The following is a 27,518-nucleotide window of genomic DNA, read 5'->3' as shown; positions in this document are numbered from 1 at the left end:
GCTGACGTTCCTGGAGAACTGACCACGCCCTCTCCCGGCTCGGCTGACTGCAGTAGTGACATTGTGCGCGTCATCAGTGCGCGCCGCCGGATTGCGTCTCTCCCCAGTGCATGGACAGGCGGCGATAGAGGAGACCGGAGCCGGTATGTCACCGTCCTGTGTGTCTGCTATGTACGTATGTCTGGAGAGGGGTCACAGCTGTCTGTGCCGGGTCACACAATGAGGCTGCGTGTATCTATGAGCGGCACCGGTGTATACCTCCATAGCTAGATGAGGGGGAGACACTCTACTCACTTGGCCTTATCTATGGTAACTGGCTCTCACACACTAGTCTCCTTGTTGCCCCTAGCAACCAGACAGCTCTCTGTTTCCCATAGCAGGTTTGGAAATGAAAGCTGAGCTGTGATTGGTTGATTAGGAGAATAGGGTATTGGTGTGTAATGCCTGTGGCCCCTATGTCCTTGACTAGACAGCGCCACCTATAGGGTTGTGTAAATGTATGAGGGTGCCCCCCAAAAAAATTGGGTATGTGTGTGTATATATAATTATTATTTTTTTTATTTTTGCTCCTCTATTGGGAACTGTAAGTGCCAGCATGCCCTGGCAGGAACCCCAAATGCATTAAAATAACAAACCAGCAGTCGTTATAAAGGAAATAGGGATCGACCGATATCGATCGAGGTTAGGGCCGATAGCCGATAACTTATACCGATCTATAAATTATCGGCTATTTACAGAAAGTTAAACAGATTTGTAAATTACTTCTATTAAAAAATCTTAATCCATCCTGTACTTATTAGCTGCTGAATACTACAGAGGAAATTATTTTCCATTTGGAACACAGAGCTCTCTGCTGAGATCACGAGCACAGTGCTCTCTGCTGACATCTTTGTCCATTTTAGGAACTGTCCAGAGTAAAAGGAAATCCCCATAGCAAAGATATGCTGTTCTGGAAAGTTCCTAAAATGGACAGAGATGTCAGCAGAGAGCACTGTGTTTCAAAAAGAAAAGAATTTCCGCTGTATTATTCAGCAGTTTATAAGTACAGGAAGGATTAAGATTTTTTTTAATAGAAGTAATTTACAAATGTATTTAACTTTCTGGCACCAGTTGATTTAAAAGAAAAAAAAAAAAGTTTTTCACCGGAGTACCCCTTTAAAAAGAAAAATCCAATTTTGCCACATTTGGGGTTTCATTTTTCCGCGGTGCACTTTACAGTAACACTAACCTGTTCTCTTTATTCTGTGGCTCGACACGATGATCCCCCATCTTTACAGACATTTCTAATATTGAACTGCTTTAAAAAATAAGTAAATAAATCAAACTAACAAGGTACATTTTTCATGTGCTTAAAGGGGTACTCCGCCCCTAGACATCTTATCCCCTATCCAAAAGGATACAGGATAAGATGTCAGATCGCCGTGGTCCCGCTGCTGGGGAGCCCCGGGATCTCCGCTGTGGCACCCCGCCATCATTACTGTGCAGAGCACACTCGCTCTGTGCGTAATGACCGGCGATACAGGTGCCGGATCATTGTGACATCACGGCTCCGCCCCTTGTGACGTTACGGCTCCGCCCGCTTAGTGCAAGTCTATGGGAGGGGGCGTGATGGCCACCACGCCCCCTCCCATATACTTTTATTGGGGGGTGGGCCGTGACGTCACGAGGGGGGCGGAGCCTTGACATAACTATGCTCCGACTCCTGTCATTGCGCACAGAGCGAGTTTGCTCTGTGCAGTAATGATAGCGGGGCGCCACAGCGGAGATCCCGGGGGTCCCCAGCAGCGGGACCCTGGCGATCTGACATCTTATCCCCTATCCTTTGGATAGGGGATAAGATGCTAGGGGCGAAGTACCCCTTTAACCCTGCATCGGGCAAGCAGGGACGGACCTTAAATGTTCATACGCCGGCACTTGGGGTGTATGTAGCGGACTCCTGACTCAAGCCCACTTCATACCCGGCAGCTTTGAGCATATTTCTGTAGCTTGGGGGCCACCCCTAATAGCCAGCCTGCGGCGTTCAGCGTGGCCAACTATTAACCCTTTAGATCGCCTCTAGAGATGAGCGAACTTACAGTAAATTAGATTCGTCACGAACTTCTCGGCTCGGCAGTTGATGACTTATCCTGCATAAATTAGTTCAGCTTTCAGGTGCTCCGGTGGGCTGGAAAAGATGGATACAGTCCTAGGAAAGAGTCTCCTAGGACTGTATCCACCTTTTCCAGCCCACGGGAGCACCTGAAAGCTGAACTCATTTATGCAGGAAAAGTCATCAACTGCCGAGCTGAGAAGTTCGTGACGAATCAAATTTACTGTAAGTTTGCTCATCTTTAATTGCCGCTGTCAGCTTTGACAGTGGCGTTCTAAAGGGACCTTATAACCATCCCTGGTGGTCTAGTGGGGTGGATCTCCCTAATGCCCTGCCCCCCGCAGTGCAGTTGCGGGGAGTTGATCCCCTATAAAGTTAGCCGGAGGGCTTACCTCTCCTCCTTTGGCCCTGTGGATCTGTATTTGGATTGTATTTGAGCCTGCCTGGACAGATCAATGAGTTATAAGGAATTCTATTGATCTGTATGAGGAATCTATTGATTCCTTCTTAAAGTCCCCTAAAGGACTAATAAAACTAAAAAAATAAATAAAAAAAAAATTATAAAAGTTTACCCTGTTCCTGCAATTTCAAGTACATGATTAGGGATGACTTCCTGCATCACCACGTACATGTACCTGATGAGAATAAACTGCATCAGCGCCGCCGGGCTGCACAGACTAGCCTCCCTGAAGCAGCAGTCTCTGGCCGCCAATCGCTGCTATTGGTCCATCAGTACAGACGGACCAATAACAGGGATCTTGCGGAGGTCTCCTCCTACCCCCTCTCCTCCGTCGCTTCACACAGGGAAGTGATCGGTGGTGAGGGGGGCCCCGCCGGAGGAGGCCGTCTGCAGCACTCAGGATCAGAGCTGCGCTACGCTCCGATCCTGAGTTAACCCTGTAGACACAGTGTCTATTAGGGAATACTGCATGATGAACGACCTAAAAAAAATAAAAAAAACAACCGCAGAATAGATTTTTTTTTTTATGGATACTAGGGATCGACCGATTTATCGGTTTGGCCAATATTATCGGCCGTTAATCGCGATTTTGGACATTATCGGTATCTGCAATTACCATTCTGATAATGCCCCGCCCCCCGGCCAGAGACATTGCCCCATTGCCTCCTGCCATCCTCTGCCCACATACCAACGCCACCCCATCGCCTCCCCCCATCCCCGGAGTTATAATTACCTGTTCCCGGGGGTCCGTGATCGTTCTGGCTGCTGCGCTGTTGCTGTGCGCAGCGTAATGACGAGTGACGTCCCCAACGCGACGTCACCGTCAGTGTGCACAGTGACTGCACAGGACGCCGACGGAGCCAGAAGGATTGCGGACCTCGGGAACAGGTAATTATAACACCGGGTATGGGGGAAGGCGATGGGGCGGCGGCATGTGGGCAGAGATTGGGGGGGCAGTGGCATGTGGGCAGAGGATGGGGGGGGGGCGGCGGTATGTGGGCAGAGGATGGGGGGCAGCGGCGGTGGTATGTGGGCAGAGGATGGGGGGGAGGCGATGGGGCAACTGTGGTGGTTAGACTCAGGACCCCAGGACAGGCAGGGGGAGAGAAGCGGGTGGCGGCGGTGGTCTCTGGCCCGGCAAAAGCCACTGCAGTTCATTGATTTAAAGCGCCCGCTTTAAATCATTGATCTGCAACCGGCTTCTGCCCTTCCCGGGGCGGGGGGTTTGAAATAGCCGATAACTTATACCGATATTCCGGTATAAACTATCGGCTATCGGCCTGAAGGGTGACAGATTATCGTGTCGGCCCTAAAAAAAAAATCGATATCGGCTGATCCCTAATGTATACTACCACATAAAAAAAATAAAATAAAAATGATCAGTGTCACGTATCCCATAATGGTACCAATTAAAGCATCAACTTGTCTCCCAAAAAATAGTTTTGCACCCCAAGGCCTCTGCAACTTTGCATAATGCAAAAAGAAAAAAAAAATATCCTAAACTAAAAGGAGGCCCGAAAATGCACACAGCACACCTTCATGTCTGAGGCCTGTGTGAGAGACACGTAGCACACAAAGGCCACAAATGGGATATTTCTAAATACGTCAGAATTCGGGATGATATATGGTGGTATCTAACATACAGGCCCCTCAATTCCACTTTAGAACTGAACTGGCCCCTGAAAAAATCGAATTTTGCAATTTTCTTGAAAATATTATAAACCTTCTAACATTCTAAAAAAGTAAAAGAATGTTTATCAAATGATGGGGACATATTGTAAATGTGAATTAATCATTAGTTTGGTTCGGCGTGGCTTTTCGTGCGAGCAAAAAAATGTAAAATCTAGAAAAATGCTAATTTTTTATTTTTTTTCGCAAAACTTTGGATTTTTTTAATACATAAAACGCTAAATAAATAAATCAAAATTTACCACTAATGTAAAGTACAATACGTCGCGAAAAAAAATCTCTCAGAATCTCTTTCCTAAGTAAAAGCGTTCCAAAGTTATTACCAAATAAGTGGACACATGTCAGATTTTGAAAACAGGCTAAGGAGTAAAGGGGTTATAAAGGGGTTAAAAAAACACATTAACCCATTCCATATTAAAAGTTTCCATTCTTCATAAAAAAAAAAAAAAAAATTTTGATTCGTCACGAACTTCTCGGCTCGGCAGTTGATGACTTATCCTGCATAAATTAGTTCAGCTTTCAGGAGACTCTTTCCTAATTTATGCAGGATAAGTCATCAACTGCCGAGCCGAGAAGTTCGTGACGAATTGAATTTACTGTAAATTCGCTCATCTCTAGTATTGAGGAGTGCGAAATTGTCAAAATATAATATTATATATCCCGTACCGTCAATGTTGTTTATGTAAAAATTACGTAAAAAGTTATGAAAAAGTATATGAAAAAATAAACATGTTATAGGGGTCAGGAAATGGCAATTAATACAAAAAAGTTTATAATTTTTTTTTCTAATTAGTAACACATGACAGAAACTTTACGAATTTGGTATTGGTATAATCAGGGCGACCTAAAGTATTACAATAACATGTAAGTTTGACCACAAGAAAAATGGCGTAAAAAGAGAACCCCCCCCCAAATTAGAAAAATTGCATATTTTTTTTTTCTATTTCACGTCACAAATCATTTTCTTGTTTTTTGTTTTGGAACATATGTTATGGGAAGTACAATTGGCCCCGCAAAAGACAAGCCTCATATGGGTCTGTACATGGGAAAAATAAGACTTATGGCTATTATAGGGCGAGGAGGAAGAAGAGAGTGGAAAAACGAAATAAACTAAAAAAAACTTATTTACAGACTATTTTGGTTAAAATTATTTTGTGCACCAGGACAAGGGGATCGTCATGAGGGACAAGTAGAATGTGCTCCGTTTTAGTCCCTTGGACAAGTAGTTTTGTTTTAAATTTTCACACCCCTGTGAATCCCCTATAACTTTCTTATTTTTCTGTATATGGGGCTGTATGAAGGCTCATTTTTTGCGCCTTGATCTATAATTTTTTTATCGGTCTTTTGGGTATATCTGATCACTTTTTATTAAAAAAAATTCTGGGATGTGATATAACCAAAAATCATAAATTTTCGAGTTTGGATAAAAAAAAAAAAAAAAAAAAAAAAAAGAAATGTTTGCACCATTCACTGATTGTTGATGTGCATCATTACCAGCAGCTCCTACACTCACCTCATGGACAGGACAGGACTCAGGATTAGAGATAAGCGAACTTACAGGGATTCGATTCGTCACAAACTTCTCGGCTCGTCAGTTGCTGACTTTAGCCTGCATAACTTGGCTCACCTTTCAGGTGCTCTGGTGGGCTGGAAAAGGTGTATACAGTCCTAGGACTGTATCTACCTTTTCCAGCCCACTGGAGCATCTGAAAGCTGAACTAATTTATGCAGGCTAAAGTCAGCAACTGACGAGCCGAGAAGTTTGTGACGAATCGAATTACTGTAAGTTTGCTCATCTCTACTCAGGATGTACTGGTGCGTCCTGGTGCCCCTGCGTTCGCTTTAGGGTCCAGATGCCTCTCAGGATGTACATGTGCTGTAACCCTAGAGGACGCAGTACCCACAAGTCCCAAGGTTCAGACCTATGCGGTCTTCAGCTCCGGTGTGAGATCAGTGAGTGAGTGCTGGGAGCAATCATATCACACTCGGCGTAGTTCCGTGTACGAAGCCTTTTCTGACAAACAGGACTTGTGCTTGGAATTTTACTGAGTGTGGTACGATTGCCTCGGCAACTGTCCTGTCCAGCGTGTCCTGCGTCTTCCCACATTGGCTCTGTAGATCGGGTGGGCCTGAAACTTGGACCTGTCATGACTCTGATGTGGCCTGAACCACGAGTTGTTTGGATAGTTCCGTGCAGCTTCTTCTTGCCCCATCAGCCTTCATTGAAAGAGCTCTCATTATACCAAATGAGGAAGAAATATGTCAGTCAAGGTTGGTGGGGCAGCAAAAAGCCACCGGGGACAGCCCCAATGACTCATGGTTCAGGCAGCATGAAAGTGATGACTGGTTCACTTAAAGGGAAACTGTCATCCGTATCGTCCGCACTAGCCTGTTGGTACAGGCGTGTTGTGCGGGTGATAACGACCTACCCTTTATCATAGTCCTGTTTGTCTGTTATGCTTCTTATTTGTGAGGCAGGCTTGGGGCATGCAATGCACTCGAGCAGCACGCCAGACCTAGCAAAGAAGCAGCAGCGGTGAACTTCAGCGTGCTCCTGCCGTTCATCTAGCCTGTCGTCCAAATAAGGAAGATAACAGATGAAAGGGACCACGTATTGTCAGTAGGTAAGTATTGTTCTCATCCGTGTCACCTGCACTACACACCTTTACTGATAGGTTAGTCTGGTGACACTGTTGACAGTTTCCCTTTAAAGAAATCCCCAGCCAGCTAACAGTGTAAAGGGCTTGTCTAGGAGCAGCTGCCGGCACCCACCCCCAAGGGCTAGTTACCCAGGTCCCATTGGCATTTTTAAACTATGATACACCTGATTTATCAGAGTAACTTATTGAGTCCCAGAGTGGCAATGCCTGCACTAGTTTTATGCTGTCCACGGTTTGGGCATTATAAAATGGATGACTGGTTCCCTTAAACTTGAGTTTCTTTCTCTTGAAATGGCTTTAATGGAAACTGTATTGACTACTGAGTTTTCATTGAACACCTGGTATGAGATGAATGGTGCGTATAAAGGTTTTTGCTGTATTTTTTAATAAATCAATGGAGTGCGCCATGGCTGGCTGTTGGAGTTTTTGCTGCTCCTTTTGCTCTCTCAGCCTCAGCTCTTGTGGATTTTCAGATTTTTATCTGATTTGTTTTTTTGTGCACTCACTTATACTGCTAAAAGACTCATCCTCATTCTTCATCTACCCCTTTTTTCAGTACTCTATGACCCCGCCAATTCGGTACCTCAAGACCCATGGCTACTGCACTGTGTCGAGGATTGCAAGGAGGCATTTTCCGTACGGCTACATTTTCATCTTTTACTAGATGGACGAGCGCTAAACATCCAGATAAACTTAGGACAATTCTCATTCAGCCTGCCTCATATTTCAAGAAAGCGGACAATGCCAGAGATCTTCAAGATAGCAGTAAACCTTTGGAATATTCCTCTAAAATCAATAACCTTGAGACTGGACAGGCAGAACATGACTCTAAGCAGCAATATCTGAAACCGAATATTCGGCCAAGAGTTAAAAAGCTAGTATTGCCTCGGGAAAACCCATCGGAGAAATTAGCAAAAATTTATAGGCAAAGCAGAACAGAGACCATTTATAATGAAGCTGAGTCTTACGACAGTATGGCTGATCCTCGAGGGTTTCAACAAAGTAGACCAGAGTACAAATCTCTGTGCTACAACTCTGAACATACTATGTGTATTTCCGCGGAAGAAGGGGAAACCCTTCTACAGAAATTGGCTTGCATTGATGATCTAGCTCCTGCAGATGTTTATGAATTTTTGGAAAAACTAAGTCATCTACCTGAAGACCATATTGACAGACTAAAATCTAATAAACATTTTGAGAAACTTTGTAGCCGTAGCATGGAAGTCCTTCAACTTTACACCCATGGAGACCTAATTTGCATCCTCCATGCCCTTGTCCCGCTGAAAGCTTCTGTCAGCCGCCCCATGCTAAAAGCTTATGAAGAAGAGTTTAGTCGTCGGGTTTGGTACTTATCTACCAATGAGCTGCTGCTGGTGGCAGATATGTGGAGATGCCTATCATATAGCGTACCCAAATTTTTGGCCATAATGTACAGTTATATGCACTTGCGTTGTATGGACCTAAACTTGGCTCAGGCCATCCAGTTAATATATATTATTGGTGAAGGAAGACATGCACCTGAGGAGCTGATGGAGAAACTTGAGGCCGTGGTATTAAGGTATCTCCAGGCCATCAACCTAGAAGAAATTGGTACGATTTGTCTAGGATATTTCAAAACTGGTCATGGGTTATCGGAGTACTTAATGAGAAAGTTTGGCGACAGGGTTGTAGAAAACATAAACGACATAAGCAACTATGCTTTAGTTAACATTCTCAAGATGTTTAGGTTCACTCGGGTTGACCATATGGACTTTTTTAAGCGGGTTGGACAGGTGGCCCGTGATCGTATACCTAACATGGGCATTCAGGGTATCATGCATATGACCCTTTCCTTCTCCTCGATGCATGTTCTGGATGAAGACCTTATGAATACGGTAGCATCGGTCATTCCTGATAGAGTGTCTTACTGTAGAAGCAAAGACATTGCCAAGTTGCTGTGGTCTTTTGGTATTCTGACCTATAATCCACCCAACGCTGATATTTTTTACTCTGCTTTGATTAACGAAATCTATAAGAATCTGCAAGAATTTAAGACGTTTCCAGAACACTTCTTGACTTGTCTGATGGCCCTGGCTTTCTGTCAGAGGTTCCCCCTAGATCTTATTGAGGTGGCCTTGAGTGAAGAGTTCTTAATACAGTCTACTAAAATAAGCATGTATGAACTGAAGAAGGATCTCTTTACTATAGCTGGCAGCGTAGAGATCGAATGCCCGGAGTACACTGGAAAAACCATTTCACCCGAGCTCCGACAAGAAGTCACGGAAATGCTTATCAATTTCTCAAATCAAGACATATATGTGAAAGAGGAGGCACTGGAAGCTGCCTCCATGCTGGAGATCTTGTTGGAAGGAGCAGAGTTTGTAAAGCACCATATGATCTTGCCTCATACTAGATCGAAAGACCTGGAGGTGCACTTTGATATGAACAACAAGCCCATCCCACTGAAAGCAAATGTCAAAGTCGCACAATCTAAGAAGAAACCCATTGGCATTCAAGTCACTGATGACCTCATGAGCCGGTTACTGAATAAAAACCAAACTCCTGGTGATGCAAAGTCCAGCTCTAGAGCGAAGAGTACCACCAAAATCACTGAAGACCTGTTGTCCCGGTTGACCACGAGAGAAAAACTTACTAAAATACCTGCAACTGAGGTCACTAAGCTGGCAATCCAGGTTACTAACCGTAATCACTACTGTTATGGACGCAAGCGGCTCTTGGGTCTCCATGACATGAAGAGGAGGCAGCTGCGAAAGTTGGGTTACGTGGTGGTTGAGCTGCCGCACTGGGAATGGTATCCTCTGTCGAAACGATCACAGTCGGAAAAACTTTCCTATCTGCATCATAAAGTGTTTGGGTCTCTGGAACGTGTCAGGTGATGGGTGTTTGCGTCTATTGTGTCGGCTGCTAACGACATCATTATCCTGGCTCCGATGCAGCAGCATAAGGTCATAGGTGACCCACCAGAAGAGATTGGAATGAAATTGATTCAGGGGTCACAATATAGATCCTTCGTAAATAATAAAATTCAAAATATTTCACTGGTTTTAAATGGACACAAACAAGGGTGATCTCTGTTCCTGATGGTGATGTTTTTTATTTACAATGTAAATAAAAAAGCTGCAGGATTTAAGTTTTTCTGTGTGATATAGTTTTTATTTTTATTATTTCATTAGAAAAAACATGCTTCTTTCTTCCAAAAATGACACACCTGCCTTCTCCATTGACTGAAATTAAACTGCAATAATGCAGACAATCTGAACTAAAGAGTGGAGCTGTTTCTTGAAGAAAGGGTATGTTTTTCTGGTCCTGGATAACCTATTTAACCCATTGGCTCTTTAAATTAAAGCGTACCTCCCATTGTATTGTCAATTATTTTTGTGCACTTTTCCTCAATTACGTTAATTTTAACCTCTTGGGTACTCAGGGTGTACCTGTACGTCCCGATCCCACTCCCGCGATATAACGTGGGGTCACACAGTGACCCAGCGTCATATTGGGTTGGTCCTGGCTTCTAACATTAGCTGGGACCCGGGGTTAATAGCTACTAACCCTTTTAGACACGGCGTTCAAAGTTGATCGCGCGTCTAAACTGTAAAAAAAGAAGCATTCCCGGCAGCTCAGTCGGGCTGATCGGGACCACAGCAGTGAAAACGCGGTGTCCCGATCAGCTAGTACAGGAGCGTCCGTTACCTGCCTGAGATCCAGGCTTGAGCAGTCGACCGCCGAAAACACTATTCAATGCAATGCTATGGCATATCATTAAACAGTGCTGGCAATCAATGTACTGCATGTTATAGTCCCCTATGTGGGCTATAACATTGTAAAAAAATAAAAAAAAATAAAAAAATGTATTAATGTGATTTAACCCCTTTCCCTAATAAAAGTTTAAATCACGCCCTTTTTCCCATTAAAAAACAAAATGTAAATAAAAATAAATATAAACTTGTGGTATCGCCGTATGCATAAATGTCAGAAATATATCGTTAATTACACCGCACGGTCAATGGCGTACACACATAAAAAAAATGAATAAAAAGCGATAAAGTCCAATCAAAACAAAAATGGTACCGATAACTTCATATCACGGAGAAAAAAATTTGCCCTCATACCACCCCGTGCGCAGAAAAAAAAAAAAAGTTGAGTCTGAAGATGACATTTTTAAACGTATACATTTTCTTGCATGCAGTTATGATTTTTTTTTCCAAAAGTACGACAAAATCAAACCTATATAGGTAGTGTATAATTTTCATTGTATGGACCTACAGAATAAAGATAAGGTGTCATTTCTATAGAAAAATTTACTGAGTAGAAACAGAAGCCCCCAAAAGTTACAAAAATTTTCTTGCACAATGCTATATATATATATATATATATATATATATATATATATATATATATATACACACACACACATTTTTTTTGGGTTTCGCTGTAGATTTTCTGGTAAAATTACTGATGTCGTTACAAAGTAGAATTAGTGATGCAAAATATAAGCAATCATTTGGGTCTGTAGGTGCAAAATTGAAAGGGTTATGATTTTTAAAAGGCAAGGAGGAAAAAACAGAAGTGCACAAAACTGAGTACCCAAGGGGTTAAAGGAGAAATCTGGCAAAAAAAAAGCTATCCCCTATCTACAGGATAGGGGATAGGTAGCTGATTGCGGGGTGTGGTAGCACTTGGACCAGCCCCCACCCCCGGGATCAGCTACTTATCCCCCTATCCTGGGGATACAGTGAGGAGCATGTGGCACGATCAGCTACTTTTCCCCGATCCGGTGGACAAATTTTAAATTAATGTCATTTAGGAAAATGACAGTGCTAACGTCATTTGTTAAAAAAGCATCAGGGGTACGCTTTAACACATTGGCCCTGATCTACTACTGTGAACTTGGCCTGCTTTTGTGGGGTTGTGCGCCAAAATGGTGTGTAGTGTGCAACCAAATTGTGTTTGTGCAGTAAACCTATGAATCTGACAAACCCAAAAAAGGGCAGTGTCTAGCTGAACAAGGGTGCATTCTCACAACCTGACCTATTTACTGTTGAATTCACACACATTTATAATCTTCCTTTATTTATATTTTAACCCCTTAACAACAATGGACATAAATGTACGTCATGGTGCCGTGGCACACCATGACGCACATTTATGTCATGGACATGACCGCGAGCATCGATCCAGTCATATGCAGCAGGTCCTGGCTGCTATCAGTAGCCAGGGACCCATCGGTAATGGTGGACATCAGTGATCATGCGGATGTCCGCCATTAGCCCCTCGGATGCCGTGATCAATAGAGATCACGGCATCTGCGGTAGTGTGGTACTTAAAATGGATGGTCTGATTGCCTGCGGGGATCCGATCATACAGCATGGCGGCCGGAGGTCCCCCTCACCTGCCTGTTGTCTCCAGGGGTCTTCTGCTCTGGTTTGAGATCGAGCAGACTAGAGCAGAAGATCACCGATAATACTGATCAGTGCTATGCCCTATGCATAGCCCTGAACAGTATTAGAAATCAATTGATTGCTATAAATAATCCCCTATGGGGACATAAAAAGTGTTTAAAAAAAATGTGGGAAATCCCTTACCCCTTTAAAAATGAAAATCGTCCATTTTTCCCCATTTTAATCCCCCCCCCCCCCAAAAGCGTAAAAAATAAATAAAATAAAAAGGAATAAACATATTAGGTATCGCCACGGGCATAAAAGTCCAAACTTTCAAAATATATTAATTATCTTGTACGGTAAATGGCATAAACGTAAATAAAAAAAAATTGCTGCTTTTTTTTTGTCACATTTTATTCCCAAAAAAATGTATACAAAATTTATAAAAAGTTAAATATAAGCAAAAGTGGTACTGATAAAAACTACAGATCACAGCGCAAAAAATTAGCCCTCATACTGCCCTGTATACGGAAAAATTTGAAAGATATAGGTGGTCAAAATAGGGCAATTTCAAACATACCAGTTTTGTTCAATTAGTTTGAGATTTTTTTTAAAACTGTACAATTATAGTGGTATAGGGGTATACCACGCACCGGCCTATAAACACGCACCCTCATTTTACCAAGGATATTTGGGTAAAAAATGTTTTTTACCCAAATATCCTTGGTAAAATGAAGGTGCGTGTGTGTGCATGTGTATACCCCGATACACTGTTTCTTACCCTGCAGAAGCCCACAGGAAAGGCAGGAGGAGAGAGGCCGTCGCTGCCCGCTTCTCTCCCCCTGCCTTTTCTGGGGTCTAGAGCCCTGCTGCCGCCGCTTCTGTCCCCCTGGCTATCGGCGCCGCTGCCCCTTCTCTCCCCCTGTCTATCGGTGCCGGCGCCGCTGCCCCGTTGCCTCCCCCATCCCCGGTTGTATAATTACCTGTTGCCGGGGTCCGGTCCGCGCTGCTTCAGGCCTCCGGTGTGGCATCCCCTGCGTTGTTGCTATGCGCTGCGAGATGCAATGACGCGTGACGTCTCTCGTCATTGTACCGTGCCGTGCAGCGCATAGCAACGATGCAGGGGACGCACCCCGGCAACAGGTAATTATACAACCGGGGATGAGGGGGGCAGCGGCGCTGGCAATGGGTGCCGCTGCCCCTTCTCTCCCCCTGTCTATCGGTGCCACTGCCCCTTCTCTCCCCCTGTCTGTCGGCGCCGCTGCCCCATTGCCGGCGACGCTTCTCTTCCCCTGGCTATCGGCGCCGGCAATGGGGCAGCGGCACCGATAGCCAGGGGGAGAGAAGGGGCAGCGGCACCGATAGACGGGGAGAGAAGGGGCAGCGGTGCCGATAGCAGGGGGTGAGAGGCGGCGGCAGCAGGGACCCCAGGACAGGCAGGGGCAGAGAAGCCGGCGGCGGCGGTGGTCTCTGCACCTGAAAAAGCCGCTGCAGTTCATTGATTTAAACGCCCGCTTTAAATCATTGAACTGCAGCGGCTTATCGGTGTATAACATGCAGGTAGATTTTAGGCTAAAAATTTTAGCCTAAAAAATGCGTGTTATACGACGATAAATACGGTATATAACGGGTATCATTTTAATCGTATTGACCCACAGACTAAAGAAAACCTGTCATTTTATCGTAAATTGTACAACGTGAAAACAATACCTTCCAAAATTTTGGTTTTCTTCAATTTCCCCACATAAATAATATTTTTTGGGTTGCTCCGTACATTGTATGGTAAAATGAGTGATGTTATTACAAAGTAAAATTGGTGATGCAAAAAACAAGCCCTCAAATGGGTCTGTGGATGAAAATATAAAAGAGTTATGATTTTTAGGTGAGGAGGAAAAAATGAAAATGCAAAAATATAATAGGCTTGGTTCTTAAGGGGTTGATCATGTACAAAAAAGCTACCGTAAATGTGCTGCACAGCGGGAAATAGGGGTGTGAATCGCCAAGAATCGCGATACCAGTGTGGCGATTCGATATATCGCGATACCTTCTAGGTATATCTCGATATCCCGAGTTTGTCTCAAAAACAATGTCTTTTACACTTTTATTAAAACTTAATTTTTTTTATACACTTTATTAGACTTTTAGGAGGAATCATTAGATTCCTCAGACAGATGAATAGAGTTCTATTGAACTCCATTGATCTGCGATCCATTGATAGAGCCTGGTCAAGCCAGGCTCTATCAATGACAGAGCCAAGGAACAGCAGGAAGCAGAGGTAAGCCCTCCGGCTAACTCCACAGTGGACCGCCCGCCCGCGATCGTGCTGTGGGGGGAGGGGCGATCCACCCCACTAGCCCACCAGGGAGCATTCACAGATCCCTTTAGATGCCGCTGTCAGCTTTGACAGCGCCGATCTAAAGGGTTAATAGCCAGCCGCGGAGATCGCAGCATGCTGGCTATTAGCGGCGGCCCCCGGCTACTGAGAACAGCCGGGGGCTGCAGAGTATGGAGTGGGCAGGAGTCCGGAGCCGCTCCATACCGACTGCTGAGAACAGCCAGGGGCTGCAGAGTATGGAGTGGGCAGGAGTCCGGAGCCGCTCCATACCGACTGCTGAGAACAGCCAGGGGCTGCAGAGTATGGAGTGGGCAGGAGTCCGGAGCCCGCTCCATACACCCCTCTGAGCGCCACATGCTGGATATTAGCGGCGGTGATGCATCAGCGGCCCCCGGCTACTGAAATCAGCCGTGGGCCGCAGAGTACGGAGCGGGCACGAGTCGGAGCCCGCTCCATACACCCAGAGTGCCGCCGCGTCAGATCCGGCCTGCCCAGCTCCACAAATGTGGAATTTGTATCTCCTGACGCCTGGGACATGCTGTTCCGGGCGTCAGGAGATACAAATTCCACATCCCTAAAAGGATCGATTAAAAACTATTTTGAATTTATTCAGTATCGCCAAATGAAAAATCGCGCAAATCAATCACATCCCTAGCGGGAAATACACTGCATATTCTGCACATATAGAATCTGCTGCAGATTTGGTGATGTGTTCAGTTATTTATTTACATATGTATCTGCAGCAGTTCTTGAATATGTGAATGTACTCTATAAGACCTAAAGAAGACTTTTTACTGTACATCCGATGTGCTCCAGTTGTAAATTAAAGACCTCCCAATGCATCCCAAAAATTTTAAAAAATATATATTTTGGGGGGGGGGGGGGAAATTTTAAATTGCTTTTCCAAGAGATAACATTTTGCACTTGGGAATACCCAACTACCCTGCTGTCATTGAAGGGTCCCATGCCCAGCCATGCACGTCTTCCAGATGTGAGCATCATGCATTAGCATTATCGTGTTTCCTTGGATAATCTCCTTTTTTGAGATTTTAGATCTGCTGTAGTCACCATTGACCACCAGGTGGTGGTGTTGGTCTTTATAACAAATCCAGTTGCCATTTTTTTTTTCACATCCACCCAGAAAAGCTGTTTCTCAACAAGGAACTATGAATACTAGACGTCCATGGGACACCTGTCAGGGGGCTTCTTAGTACATACTGGGCCACATGGAAAACCAGACCAGGAAAACCAAACCAGAGACCCTAGTGGCTATGTTTTTAAACGTTTATTTCACATCTTTAGTAATAAAAATTTTTAATGGAGTAGATTATGAAAATGCTTCGTTTTTAAGGAAGTATTAAATGGAAAAAAGTTGTTTCTAACGACAGTATGGCTATGTTCACACTGAGTAAATGAAGAGTAATTCTCGCCGAAAAATTTACGGGCGGAAAAAATTATTTTATTTTCGTGCAAAATTTGCGCGCAATTTGCACGGAATTGTGCACGGAAATGGGGGAGAAAGAAGTGAAGGGTTATTCGGCCATTTCCGCGCGAATTTCGTGCGAAAGTGATGTCGGGCGTAATTTTTTTTTTACCATTTGACTTTTATTGATTTCTGCTAGCGGATTCCGCTTGAAGAATGAACATGCTCTTTCTTCAAGCGGAACGGAATTCAGCGTCGGAATTCCGCTAGCAGAATTTCTGCAGTGTGAACAGGACAGCGGAAGAAACATTGAAGTCAGTGGGCAGAGGAGATGTGCATTAGTTTGGAGCGGAGAATTCAAGAGGAATAACTCAAGTAAATTCCTCTTGAATTACTCAGTGTGAAAGGGGCCTGACGCTTTAAAGGGGTACTCCGCTGCTCTGCGTTTGGAACAAACTGTTCCGAACGCTGGAGCTGGCGCCAGGAGCTTGTGACATCATAGCCCCGCCCCCTCATGACGTCACACCCCACCCTCTCAATGCAAGTCTATGGGTGGGGCGTGACAGCCGTCACGCCCCCACCCATAGACTTGCATTGAGGGGGCGCGGCGGGGCGTGGCGTCACGATGGGGCAGGTCTCCCGGCGTCGGCTCCAGCATTCTTAACAGTTTGTTCCAAACGCTGAGCAGCGGAGTACCCCTTTAAAGGTTGGAGGCTGCCATGGATAACAATATGGTGAAGGCCCAGGAGCCAATTGCCTATTGTGCCATGCTTTTTTCTACTGCTATAAAGCATCTATCTTTGCCGGTCCAATAAAATGGTCATTTTGGCTACTGGAGCGGCTCGGACAGTCCTGCTGTACTCATCCAAACCCTAATGTAACGAAGAGCTGAACAGGACCAAGTGATTTGTGAATGTGCATGGTCAGAGTTCATTTTTATGACCCCCATGGGGAAGCTTGTGCTTTGATATATTCATTTCACCTCCTAGGTGTTGCTACGTGGAGACCCTACAGAATATTCGCCAGGATGGTTGTGAACCTCTGCCTTCCTCAGTTTAAGCCAAGAGTATTTTGCAACAAGGTAATTTTTGGCTTCTGCTTTACTACTGTTAAGTGATTTAGAACATGCAGTCTCTTCTTACATTTATGTACATAATGGCCCAGATTTATCAAACTGTGTGAGAGAAAAAGTGGAGGGATTTTCCCACAGCGACCAATCACAGCTCAGCTAACGATCTGAGGTAAAGTGAAAGCTGAGCTGTGATTGGTCGCTGTGGGGAAATCACTCCACTTTTTCTCTCACACAGTTTGATAAATCTGGGCCATTATCTTTTCATGTGACAACACTGAAGAAATGACCTTCTGCTTAATGTTGTGTCCCCTCAAAATAACTCAACACACAGCCATTAATGTCTAAACCTTGGCAACAGAAGTGAATACACCCCTAAGTGGAAATGTCCAAGTTGGGCCCAAAGTGTCTATATTTTGTGTGGCCACCATTAGTTTTCAGCACTACTTTAAAGGGGTACTCTGGTGGAAAACTTTTTTTAATTTTTTTTTTTTAAATCATCTAGTGCCAGAAAGTTAAACCAATTTGTAAATTACATCTATTAAAAAATCTTAATCCTTCCAGTACTTATTAGCTGTTGAAAACTACAGAGGAAGTTCTTTTCTTTTTGGAACACAGAGCTCTCTGCTGACATCACGAGCACAGTGCTCTCTGCTGACACCTCTGTCCATTTTAGGAACTGTACAGAGCAGCATGTGTTTGCTATGGGGATTTTCTCCTACTCTGGGCAGTTCTTTAAATGGACAGAGATGTCAGCAGAGAGCACTGTGCTTGTGATGTCAGCAGAGAGCTCTGTGTTCCAAAAAGAAAATAATTTCCTCTGTAGTATTCAGCAGCTAATAAGTACTGGAAGGATTAAAGGGGTTCTCCGGTGCTTAAATATCTTATCCCCTATCCAAAGGATAGGGGATAAGATGCCTGATCGCAGGAGTCCCGTCGCTGGGGACCCCCGGGATCATGCACGCGGCACCTCGTTTGTAATCAGTCCCCGGAGCGAACTGATTACCGGCGACTACAGGGCGGGCGGCGTGTGACGTCAGGCCTGCGCCGGCGTGTGACGTCACGCTCCGCCCCTCAATGCAAGCCTACGGGAGGGGGCATGATAGCCATCATGCCCCCTCCCGTAGGCTTGCATTGCTGGGCGGAGTGTGACGTCACACGCAGGCGTGACGTCACACGCCACCCGTATTCAGACCCGGAGCGAACACTTCAGTGCATGCAGTGCACCCAAACATCATTCAGGGCTTGCGAGACAACTTTAAAATATCTATGCGTCCTACACAAAACCACTACACACAAGACCATTACACACAAGAATATATTTAATTTCTTAGTTTTGTTAAATATATATGTATATATTTTTTCTTTTTTAGATAAGTGCTGATGGGTATGAAGTGGAGAATCTGGTCTCCGAAGACCTCGCTAAAAGAAATCGGGGTTTCCGTTGCGAATATTTCATTAAGCCTCCCATACACATCACCTTCTCTTTTCCATTTAATATAGATATATGTAGGATTAATATAGACACTTCCTCTGGGGGGCACCAGCATTTTTCAGGAATGGACATTTATACAGCTACCTCCGCCAACAAAATGTCTTGGAATACCCACGAGGCGAGCCATCCGTCTTTGGTCAGCCAGGCGCTGGACAAAGAGGTCTTTGCTTTGGTGGGGAAAGTCGTGCTTAAAAATCAAAGCAAGGCTACGTTTAATAACAGAGGCTTCAAACCACGACACCCGTTCCATCAGACCGATAATGTCATGTCTTACCATGGGTCGTCGTGCCAGGATCTGTGGAATAAGGGGCTGAACTCGCTAAGTAATGTTACCCACCTGAAGATCTGTATAACGCACGTAGCGGGGGGAACGCCTTGTAGTATAAAGAGGGTGGAAGTATGGGGACAGCCTGCAAAGACGAGCCCCAAGGAAGTGGTGGAGAATGTTTACCAAATTGCTTGCCTAAGTCTTCCCCATGGCTTCGGGCAGCAGCAGCATCCCGCGTCGCCTATGGAAAGTAACCACATGTCTTATAGCAACTCAGAAAATACACAGCACAGCCTGAGTGAGCTCGCCAATATACTCCAAGATGTCCCGGAGGAGTTTCTGGACCCTATTACCCTGGAGATCATGACTTTCCCTATAATCCTTCCATCGGGGAAAGTCATCGACCAAAGCACACTCGATAAATGCAACCAAAGCGAATCGTCATGGGGCAGGATGCCGAGTGACCCATTTACGGGTGTTCCTTACTCTCCACACTCCCAGCCTCTCCCCCACCCTTGCCTCAAAGCTAGGATTGACTACTTTCTCTTACAGCACAATATTCCAGGCTCAAACCTCTTAGGAAGAGCCAAAGTTGGTGCGCCGGTGACTGCTTCTGCCATTACTTTGTCCTCCATGAAGAGGAAAGTGGAATGGATGGAGGATTCGTCCAATGATGGCGACAAAGTAGACACCTACTTTTCAGCGGTGAGCGGCCTCTCGTCTACCTCAGAGTTTGGAAACAAGAAGATGAAGACTGAAAACGACAGTCACATGTCCCAGATGGATTGCTCCAATTCAGGTATTCCCTCAACTATAAGGGATGGTGTTATCTGTAAATGGGGCCACTTATCCTATAACACAGTGGAGTGTCCATTAGTGGTTATTTCTGGAGACCTGCTGTGATCTTCTGCATAGAAAACTGTCATTTACAGCCAGGTACGTAGCTTGCCATGTAGATAGGTAAGTAGAGCTAGGTGGGTAAATGGGTAACTAAATAAGTAGGTAGGCAGCAAGCTATGTAGGTAGGTACATAGGTAAGTAGTTACATAAGTAGCTAGCTAACTAGGTAGGTAGCCAGCAAGCTAGTGGGGTAGGTAGTCGTAGATTCCCCAGGAAGGGGCATCTGTGCTGGACAGGCCCCATCTCTGCTGCTGCTTCTCGTGTTCCACTCAAAAGCACCCTGCGTGCCATGAGTTTCTGACCACGACTCTAGTAGGATGCTTGTTACTATATTCCTTGCAGCAGACTATGATGTCCTATACAGTGATCCTTCAACTTACAATGGCCTCAACATACAATAGTTTCAAAATACAATGGTCTTTTCTGGACTATTGTAAGTTGAAACCAGACTCAACATACAATACTACAGACAATCCAGATCTGTGCAACTTGACAATGGCTGGAAGAACTGACCAATCAGAATGGGCAATATACTCGTAAAACACCTGTATTACTGAAGCGTATGCACTGACTGGTGTCTGGTAGTGCCCCCTACAGTACAGGGAGGTACTACATGTTCTGTACTCTTTACCTGTGCCAGGGTTACCTGCTCCTTTGGACACCAGGTGAGGGCGACTCCATGTTACATTTTTAGGACCTTGCATGTACTGTACAGGACCCAGAAGAAGCTCCTGTCCTCAACATAGACCAGTGTTTCCCATGCAGGGTGCCCCCAGCTGTTGCAAAACTACAATTCCCTGCATGCCGGGAGTTGTAGTTTTGCAACAGCTGGAGGCTCCCTGCTTGGGAAACACTGGCATAGACAGTGATTACAGCTCCCAGCAGATCTTTCTTACTATTATATATAAGGATTTGCTTTATCTGTATTAGTTATCTACTTATTTTTCTTTAATCCTCACTTTTTCCTATTTTCGGATGACATTTTGGTGGCTTCAGAACCAATTACCAGGTTTCCATAGAGTTCTGGTCTCAACATACGATGGTTTCAACATACAATGGTCGTCCTGGAACCAATTAATATTGTAACTTGAGGGACCACTGTACAGTAAAGAAATGTGGAATGTGCAGCAATCCTGCCTTTGAACTAATTCGTACTAAAGGTTAGATGCACAGCCTGAAAACAAGATTCAGCCTCTTCATGTTATAGGGTTACTGTCATTTAAAAGAAAAAAAAAATACTTTTGACATGTTGCCAAGACAAAAGTTTTGATCGCAGCACATCTTAGGAGTGAGAACTGGTGCGATCAAAACTTTTTAAGGTAACTAGATCAATAGTTACCGTATTTATCGGCATATAACACGCACTTTTTAGGCAAAAATTTTTAGCCTAAAGTCTACCTGCGTGTTATACGCCGATAAGCCGCTGCAGTTCAATGATTTAAAGCGGGCCCTTTAAATCAATGAACTGCAGCGGCTTTGCAGGTGCAGAGACCTGCCGTCGCTGCCGGCTTCTCTGCCCCTGCCTGTCCTGGGGTCTAGAGCCCTGCTGACGGCCCTTCTCTCCCCCCTGGCTATTGGTGCTGCTGCCCGTTCTCTCCCCCTGGCTATCCGTGTCGCTGCCCCATTGCCGGCGCCGATAGCCAGGGAGAGAGAAGCGGCGCCGGCAAGGGGGTAGCGGCACCGACAGACGGGGAGAGAAGGGGCAGCGGCACCCATTGCCGGCTCCGCTGCCCCGTTGCCTCCCCCATCCCCGGTTGTATAATTAATTACCTGTTGCCAGGGTCGGGTCCGCGCTGCTTCCGGCCTCCGGTGTGCGTCCCCTGCGTGGTTGCTATGCGCTGGGAGACGCAATGACGTCACTCGTCATTGCGCCGCGTGGTGCAGTGCATAGCAACGACACAGGGGACACACACCGGAGGCCGGAAGCAGTGCGGACCCGACCCTGGCAACAGGTAATTATACAACCGGGGATGGGGGAGGCAACGGGGCAGCGGAGCCGGCAATGGGTGCCGCTGCCCCTTCTCTCCCCGTCTGTTGGCGCCGCTACCCCATTGCCGGCGCCGCTTCTCTCCCCCTGGCAATCGGCGCCGGCAATGGGGCGCAGGCACCGATAGTCAGGGGGAGAGAATTGGCAGCGGCGCAGATAGCCAGCGGGAGAGAAGCGGCGGCAGCAGGGCTCTAGACCCCAGGACAGGCAGGGGGGTAGAGAAGCCGGCAGCGACGGCCTCTCTCCCCCTGCCTTTCCTGGGGGCTTCTGTGGGGTCAGAAACAGTGTATTGGGGTATACACATGCACACACACACCCTCATTTTACCAAGGATATTTGGGTAAAAAACTTTTTTTACCCAAATATCCTTGGTAAAATGAGGGTGCGTGGTATAAATACGGTATATGCCGGTAAATACGGTATATGCCGGTAAAGTTTGCAGCATCGTGGTAGACTCCCCTGGCTGCCATCATAACAGACCTATGCACTGCTTAGGCTGCGTTCACATCACGATTTCTCCATCCGACTTGAGTAGACGATTTTTATAGCTTAAAATCGTATGAAATGGTATATAAAGTCGGATCCATTGACCTCCATTAAAAAAATCGGATCAATTACACACATACGATTTTTGTTCGGGTCTGAAATCGGGGTTGATCAAATCGGATGTGTGGATCCGATTTTTTTAATGGAGGTCAATGGATCCGACTTTATCTACGATTTCATACGATTTAAAGCTATAAAAATCGTCTACTCAAGTCGGAAGAAGAAATCGTGATTTGAACACAGCCTTAGACTTATATAGCGAAAAGGTTGGATTTGATTGACCTCCCGGGAGTCCGGCGCATGTTGCCATGAACTTCCCGGCTTTTACCTAACAATTGCGATCAAAACTTTTTAAAATGTCTGGGCAACATGTCAATTTATTTATTTATTTTTTAATCAAAGTAACCCATTACATTTTGTTAAATGGGCACTGTCATTAAATATGTCATAGAGACCTATGCAAAGTTTTGATCGGGGGGTTCAGACCCTGACTGATCACAAGAATGAGCCATGAGATGTGCATGCTCAGTGCTTTCTCTCCATCCTCTGTGTGACGTGACCTTTATGGACTCCTCACAAAAGCCTATGGGGTAGTCCAGGTCTCATAGGCACAGAACAGGTAGAGAAGCGCGAGGCACCCTGCTCATTCTCATAAACGTTTTCATGGTAGAGAATGGACATGATCTTATCAGGCGGGTTTTGTAACCTTTGGGCCTAAAACTCAGAAATTGTATTTTGTCTTATAAGTATTTTGTCTTATAAAATGTGATTTTTACATCTTTAATGTTCCCTAAAGGAACTGACTTTTAAGCTGTTGAGTGCCAAGTAAGGAATGACTGGAAAGACAACCTAGGACAGTTCCTAAGATGGATTTTTTCTATTTATTACAGAGTCAATGTCCCATGAACAGAGACTGACACAAAGCCTGGACCAGGCTCTCACCACAGCCCTAGGCTCCATGCCATCCTACACTGCAAAGTTTATGAAGAGTCAGCAGCAAGGCTTTCACATGGAGAGCGCCGGGAGCCCACCCTGGACCACCACCTCACCCATTACTGGTATTGTTTAAAGGGGTACTCCATTGGAAAACATTTTCTTTTAATGGGGTATTCCAGGAAAAAACTTTATTTTTTTTATTTTTTTTTTATATCAACTGGCTCCAGAAAGTTAAACAGATTTGTAAATTATTTCTATTAAAAAATCTTAATCCTTCCAATAATTATCAGCTGCTGAAGTTAAGTTGTTGTTTTTCTGTCTGGCAACCGTGCTCTCTGCTGACATCTCTGCTTGTCTCGGGAACTGCACAGAGTAGAAGAGGTTTGCTATGGGGATTTGCTTCTAAACTGGGCGGTTCCCGAGACACGTGTCATCAGAGAGCGCTTAGACAGAAAAAGAACAACTCAACTTCAGTAGCTCATAAGTACTGAATGGATTAAGATTTTTTAATAGAAGTCATTTACAAATCTGTTTAACTTTCTGGAGCCAGTTGATAAATATAATATATATATATATATATATATATATATATATATATATATATATATATATATATATATATATATATATATAAAATAAAGTTTTTTTTCTGGATAACCCCTTTAAATCAGCTGGTGCCAGAAAGTTATACACATTTGTAAACTACCAATCTTATTCCTTCCAGTACTTATCAGCTGCTGTATGCTCCAGAGGAAGTTGTGTAGTTCTTTTCTGTCTGCACAGTTCTCTGCTGACACCTCTGTCCTTGTCGGGAATGATCCAGAGCAGGAGCAAATCCCCATATCATTGGGTTCTTAGAATTCAGACAATCCCATAGGCCAGTGTTTCACAACCAGTGTGCATCCAGCAAAACTACAACTCCCAGCATGCCCAGACAGCCAAGGGCTCACAGAGGATTGTCTAGACCAGTGTTTCCTAACCAGTGTGCCTCCAGCTGTTGCAAAGGCAAAGTAGTTTTGTTATATGCACACTATTGGGAAACACTGCCATAGGCTTACAATTAGAGATGAGCGAACTTACAGTAAATTCGATTCGTCACGAACTTCTCGGCTCGGCAGTTTATGACTTTTCCTGCATAAATTAGTTCAGCTTTCAGGTGCTCCCATGGGCTGGAGAAGGTGGATACAGTCTTAGGAAAGTGTCTACTAGGACTGTATCCACCTTTTCCAGCCCACCGGAGCGCCTGAAAGCTGAACTAATTTATGCAGGATAAGTCATCAACTGCCGAGCCGAGAAGTTTGTGAAGAATCGAATTTACTGTAAGTGTCACATAGCACAGAGCTGGGAGAGAACATACTTAACACACCGAAAATTTTGGAAATTTTACATTGAATTCATTCTCTTTGGAATCTTGTGTTACTAAAGTCTTGTGCGTGTCTGATCTTTATTCCACAGAGCACACGAGGAGCGGCAGCGCGGTTCAAGGCTGCACATCTTGTATGAGAACATTTTCAGCTTACTGTAAAACTGAACCCATCTACCAGCTTTCCTGCGGCCATCTCATGTGTCGCTCTTGCCTGGCCGAAACTCAGAAGTCGCTCTCCGTGGTCTGCAGGAATTGCAGTCGGACCGTTGCCACCCGTGATGTGCTGAGGGTCCACCTATAAGTTGGCGCCTGCACACACCAGAGGAGCCAATCACGTTCAGCTTCCTTCCGGGATATAATGCTTAAACGGGACACAACTTTTTGCTGCTAATCTCTACTGACTTCTGCATATTTATTTAGAAAGGTCACATTAGGAGATATAAACGGCGCCGTAGCCTTGGCGTTTCTGCTCCCTCATAGCTGTGCTAGTGAAAAGTCCAAAAAGAAAAAAAAGTTATAGGTTTTGTGTTTACAATGGGATTCCATACTGTGTTCCTTTTAAAATAACATGGACACCTGCTGGAACCTGAATTTGGAATTAAGTGCAATTGTGTATCGTGGTCCTCATGCTTTCCTTCCTCGGTGCCTGGTATGTTCTCCGCGTGGTTTCCGTAAAATTAAATATGTCATAACAGCATACAGGCCTTGTAACGCCATCTGTTGTGCCCTGCTGGTCACCTGACCACTTCTATAGTAATATAATGGCTGTACTTGGGCACCCCTTGTGTGCCGGCTGCCCTTGTCTTCCTTTGGTCGACTAATGTGGATAATACATAATTTAGCTCCAAACATATTCAAGTTAACTGGAGTTGTCCAATACATAAAGCATTGCTTCATGTATAAAGTTCCTGTTACATAATAGATCAGTCCTTTAGTTCAAATACACTTTGCAGTATGGCTGCCACCATTCAGTAATTTAACATCTCAGGTACTTTAAGATTTCAGATTCCCGGGTTGTTCTTTTTCTTTTTGAGTTGCAAAACCGTCTACTATTACCGCAGTGATGTATGGATAAGAGCAATCTAACATGAAAGGAAGTCTCCCATTTTGTTAATTTTACATTGTATTTCCATGAGGGCGGAACTTACACTACATGTCGGGGGTTTCATAACATAATCCACATATATAACAATTTGTCCAGGGGGTCTGTGGAGCTGAAAACACCGCTAATTCCTAGTGCTTAAATCACATTTATATGTAATGTGAATTTGAGAGACTTTTTTTTTTTTTTTTTCTAACTTTCCAATTTACTATCTATATTATAAAATAAACCTGCACTCTTGCCAGTGTCAACCTGGACACTGATCCCAATAATAAGCTCACACTTTTGTGTGGAGAAAACCTTTTAGCAGTCTCCTCCTTATCTTCACAAACAGAATAACAGCATAAGGTTGACATTGGCAGCTAAGGCTGCGTTCACATCTGCTCCGTCCTATTACAGTTTTGGTTGCACAACAGGTCTCATTGATTTTAGATGGTGTCCATCAGGTTTCGGACTGCTGTCTGTTGTTTTATATTAGTTAAGGGGGTACTCCGCCCCTAGCATCTTATCCCCTATTCAAAGGATAGGATGTCAGATCGCTGGGGTCCCACTGCTGGGGACCCCCTGGATCTCCGCTGTGGCACCCCGCTATCATTACTGCACAGAGAAAACTCTCTGTGTGTGTAGTGACCGGCGATACAGGGGCCGGAGCATAGTTACGTCAGGGCCCCGCCCCCTCGTGACGTCACGGCCTGCCCCCTCAATACAAGTCTATGGGAGAGGGCGTGGCGGCCATCACGGCCCCTCCCATAGACTTGTGTTAAGGGGGTGGGCCGTGACATCACAAGGGGGCGGAGCCCTGACGTAACGATGCTCCGGCCCCTGTATCGCCGGTCATTACAGACAGAGCGAGTGTGCTCTGTGCAATAATAATAGCGGGGTGCCACAGCGGAGCTCCCGGCGATCTGACATCTTATCCCCTATCCTTTTGGATAGGGGATAAGATGTCTAGGGGTGGAGTACCCCCTGTAAGTGGAGAAATACTAAACAAAAACTGCTTTTATTTTATTTTTTTTGTCTGCTCAACTTCTGTCATTTGAACAGACTGTGAACTAAGCTCCCCTGAATGGTGCTCAACGCGGATGTGCACCTAGCTTATGGTCAAATATAGTGAGTTTCTGTGTGGAATACAGTTGTGCCAGTCTCTGTTGTGGAAAGAGCAAGGATTTGTTGTGCGTTTTTCCCGTTGACTTCAATGTGGAAGTGAAGCTCTACAGGTGGTTTGATGATAAAAACAATGTCCTCGCCATACTAGTCTTCTGCTGCTCCTTACTTGACCCATTCCAATATTGTCATGTCCACATGTATCTGCTACGACCAGTCACAGGTTTCAGCAGTCGTGTCAATACGCAACACTCGTTGGAGCCAGAAGTAGAGACCTCAAAACCTCAACAATTTGGGTGCAGATAAAGGGTGGAATTATACATAGGAAATCACGAGTGGTCATAGGAGTTCTTTTAGTTGACTAAAAGACTAAACCTCTTACACATAGTGTCAACATTTTGTTACTTATCGGTTTGTTATAATGGCTTTGTGATCCATGTATACACAGTTTTTCTATGGCTATTGTATTCCAATAGTGCTTGGCATGTTCTTTCCAGGAATCTCCTCTTCCATTACGGTAGGTTTCCCCCTTTGATTACCTGAGTGTATACGGTTGTGTGACATTCAAGCTCCGTCCAGGTTCTGAAAGATTTTGAGACTTCGATCGGAAATGTTGCAACGGGAGATATAAAAAAAAAAATGACATCTCAATATTCATTCGAGACCTTTCATGCCCGATCAGAATTGATCTCCTATAGGAGGTCATTGGAG

At 44.8% G+C, this 27,518-nt stretch overlaps 2 protein-coding genes across 6 annotated transcripts; both read left to right on the top strand.

Annotated features, from left to right (window-relative positions):
• Nucleotides 1-5: 5 nt before the first annotated feature.
• On the top strand, nt 6-26,305 carry UBOX5 (U-box domain containing 5). Of its 2 annotated transcripts, none has more exons than XM_056553456.1 (5): nt 6-143; nt 17,024-17,115; nt 18,477-19,665; nt 23,190-23,357; nt 24,691-26,304. In XM_056553456.1, exons 2-5 carry the CDS (start codon nt 17,062-17,064, stop codon nt 24,900-24,902), a joined length of 1,623 nt encoding a protein of 540 aa, XP_056409431.1. In that variant the 5' UTR covers nt 6-143; nt 17,024-17,061; the 3' UTR covers nt 24,903-26,304. The 2 variants fall into 2 exon arrangements, with proteins under 2 accessions (XP_056409431.1, XP_056409443.1); XM_056553468.1 differs by having other exon boundaries at nt 91-171; nt 24,691-26,305.
• FASTKD5 (FAST kinase domains 5) lies at nt 86-10,108 on the top strand. Of its 4 annotated transcripts, none has more exons than XM_056553429.1 (2): nt 86-143; nt 7,455-10,108. In XM_056553429.1, the coding sequence occupies exon 2, from the start codon at nt 7,492-7,494 to the stop codon at nt 9,772-9,774; it is 2,283 nt and encodes a 760-aa protein (XP_056409404.1). In that variant the 5' UTR covers nt 86-143; nt 7,455-7,491; the 3' UTR covers nt 9,775-10,108. The 4 variants fall into 4 exon arrangements, with proteins under 4 accessions (XP_056409404.1, XP_056409405.1, XP_056409412.1 ...); XM_056553430.1 differs by having other exon boundaries at nt 95-171; XM_056553437.1 differs by lacking the exon at nt 86-143 and adding an exon at nt 360-380.
• Nucleotides 26,306-27,518: the final 1,213 nt, after the last annotated feature.

The sequence above is a fragment of the Hyla sarda genome, chromosome 1 (genome assembly GCF_029499605.1).
Source record: "Hyla sarda isolate aHylSar1 chromosome 1, aHylSar1.hap1, whole genome shotgun sequence".
NCBI lineage: Eukaryota > Metazoa > Chordata > Amphibia > Anura > Hylidae > Hyla > Hyla sarda.
This window is presented reverse-complemented; position numbering and strand designations above follow the sequence as displayed.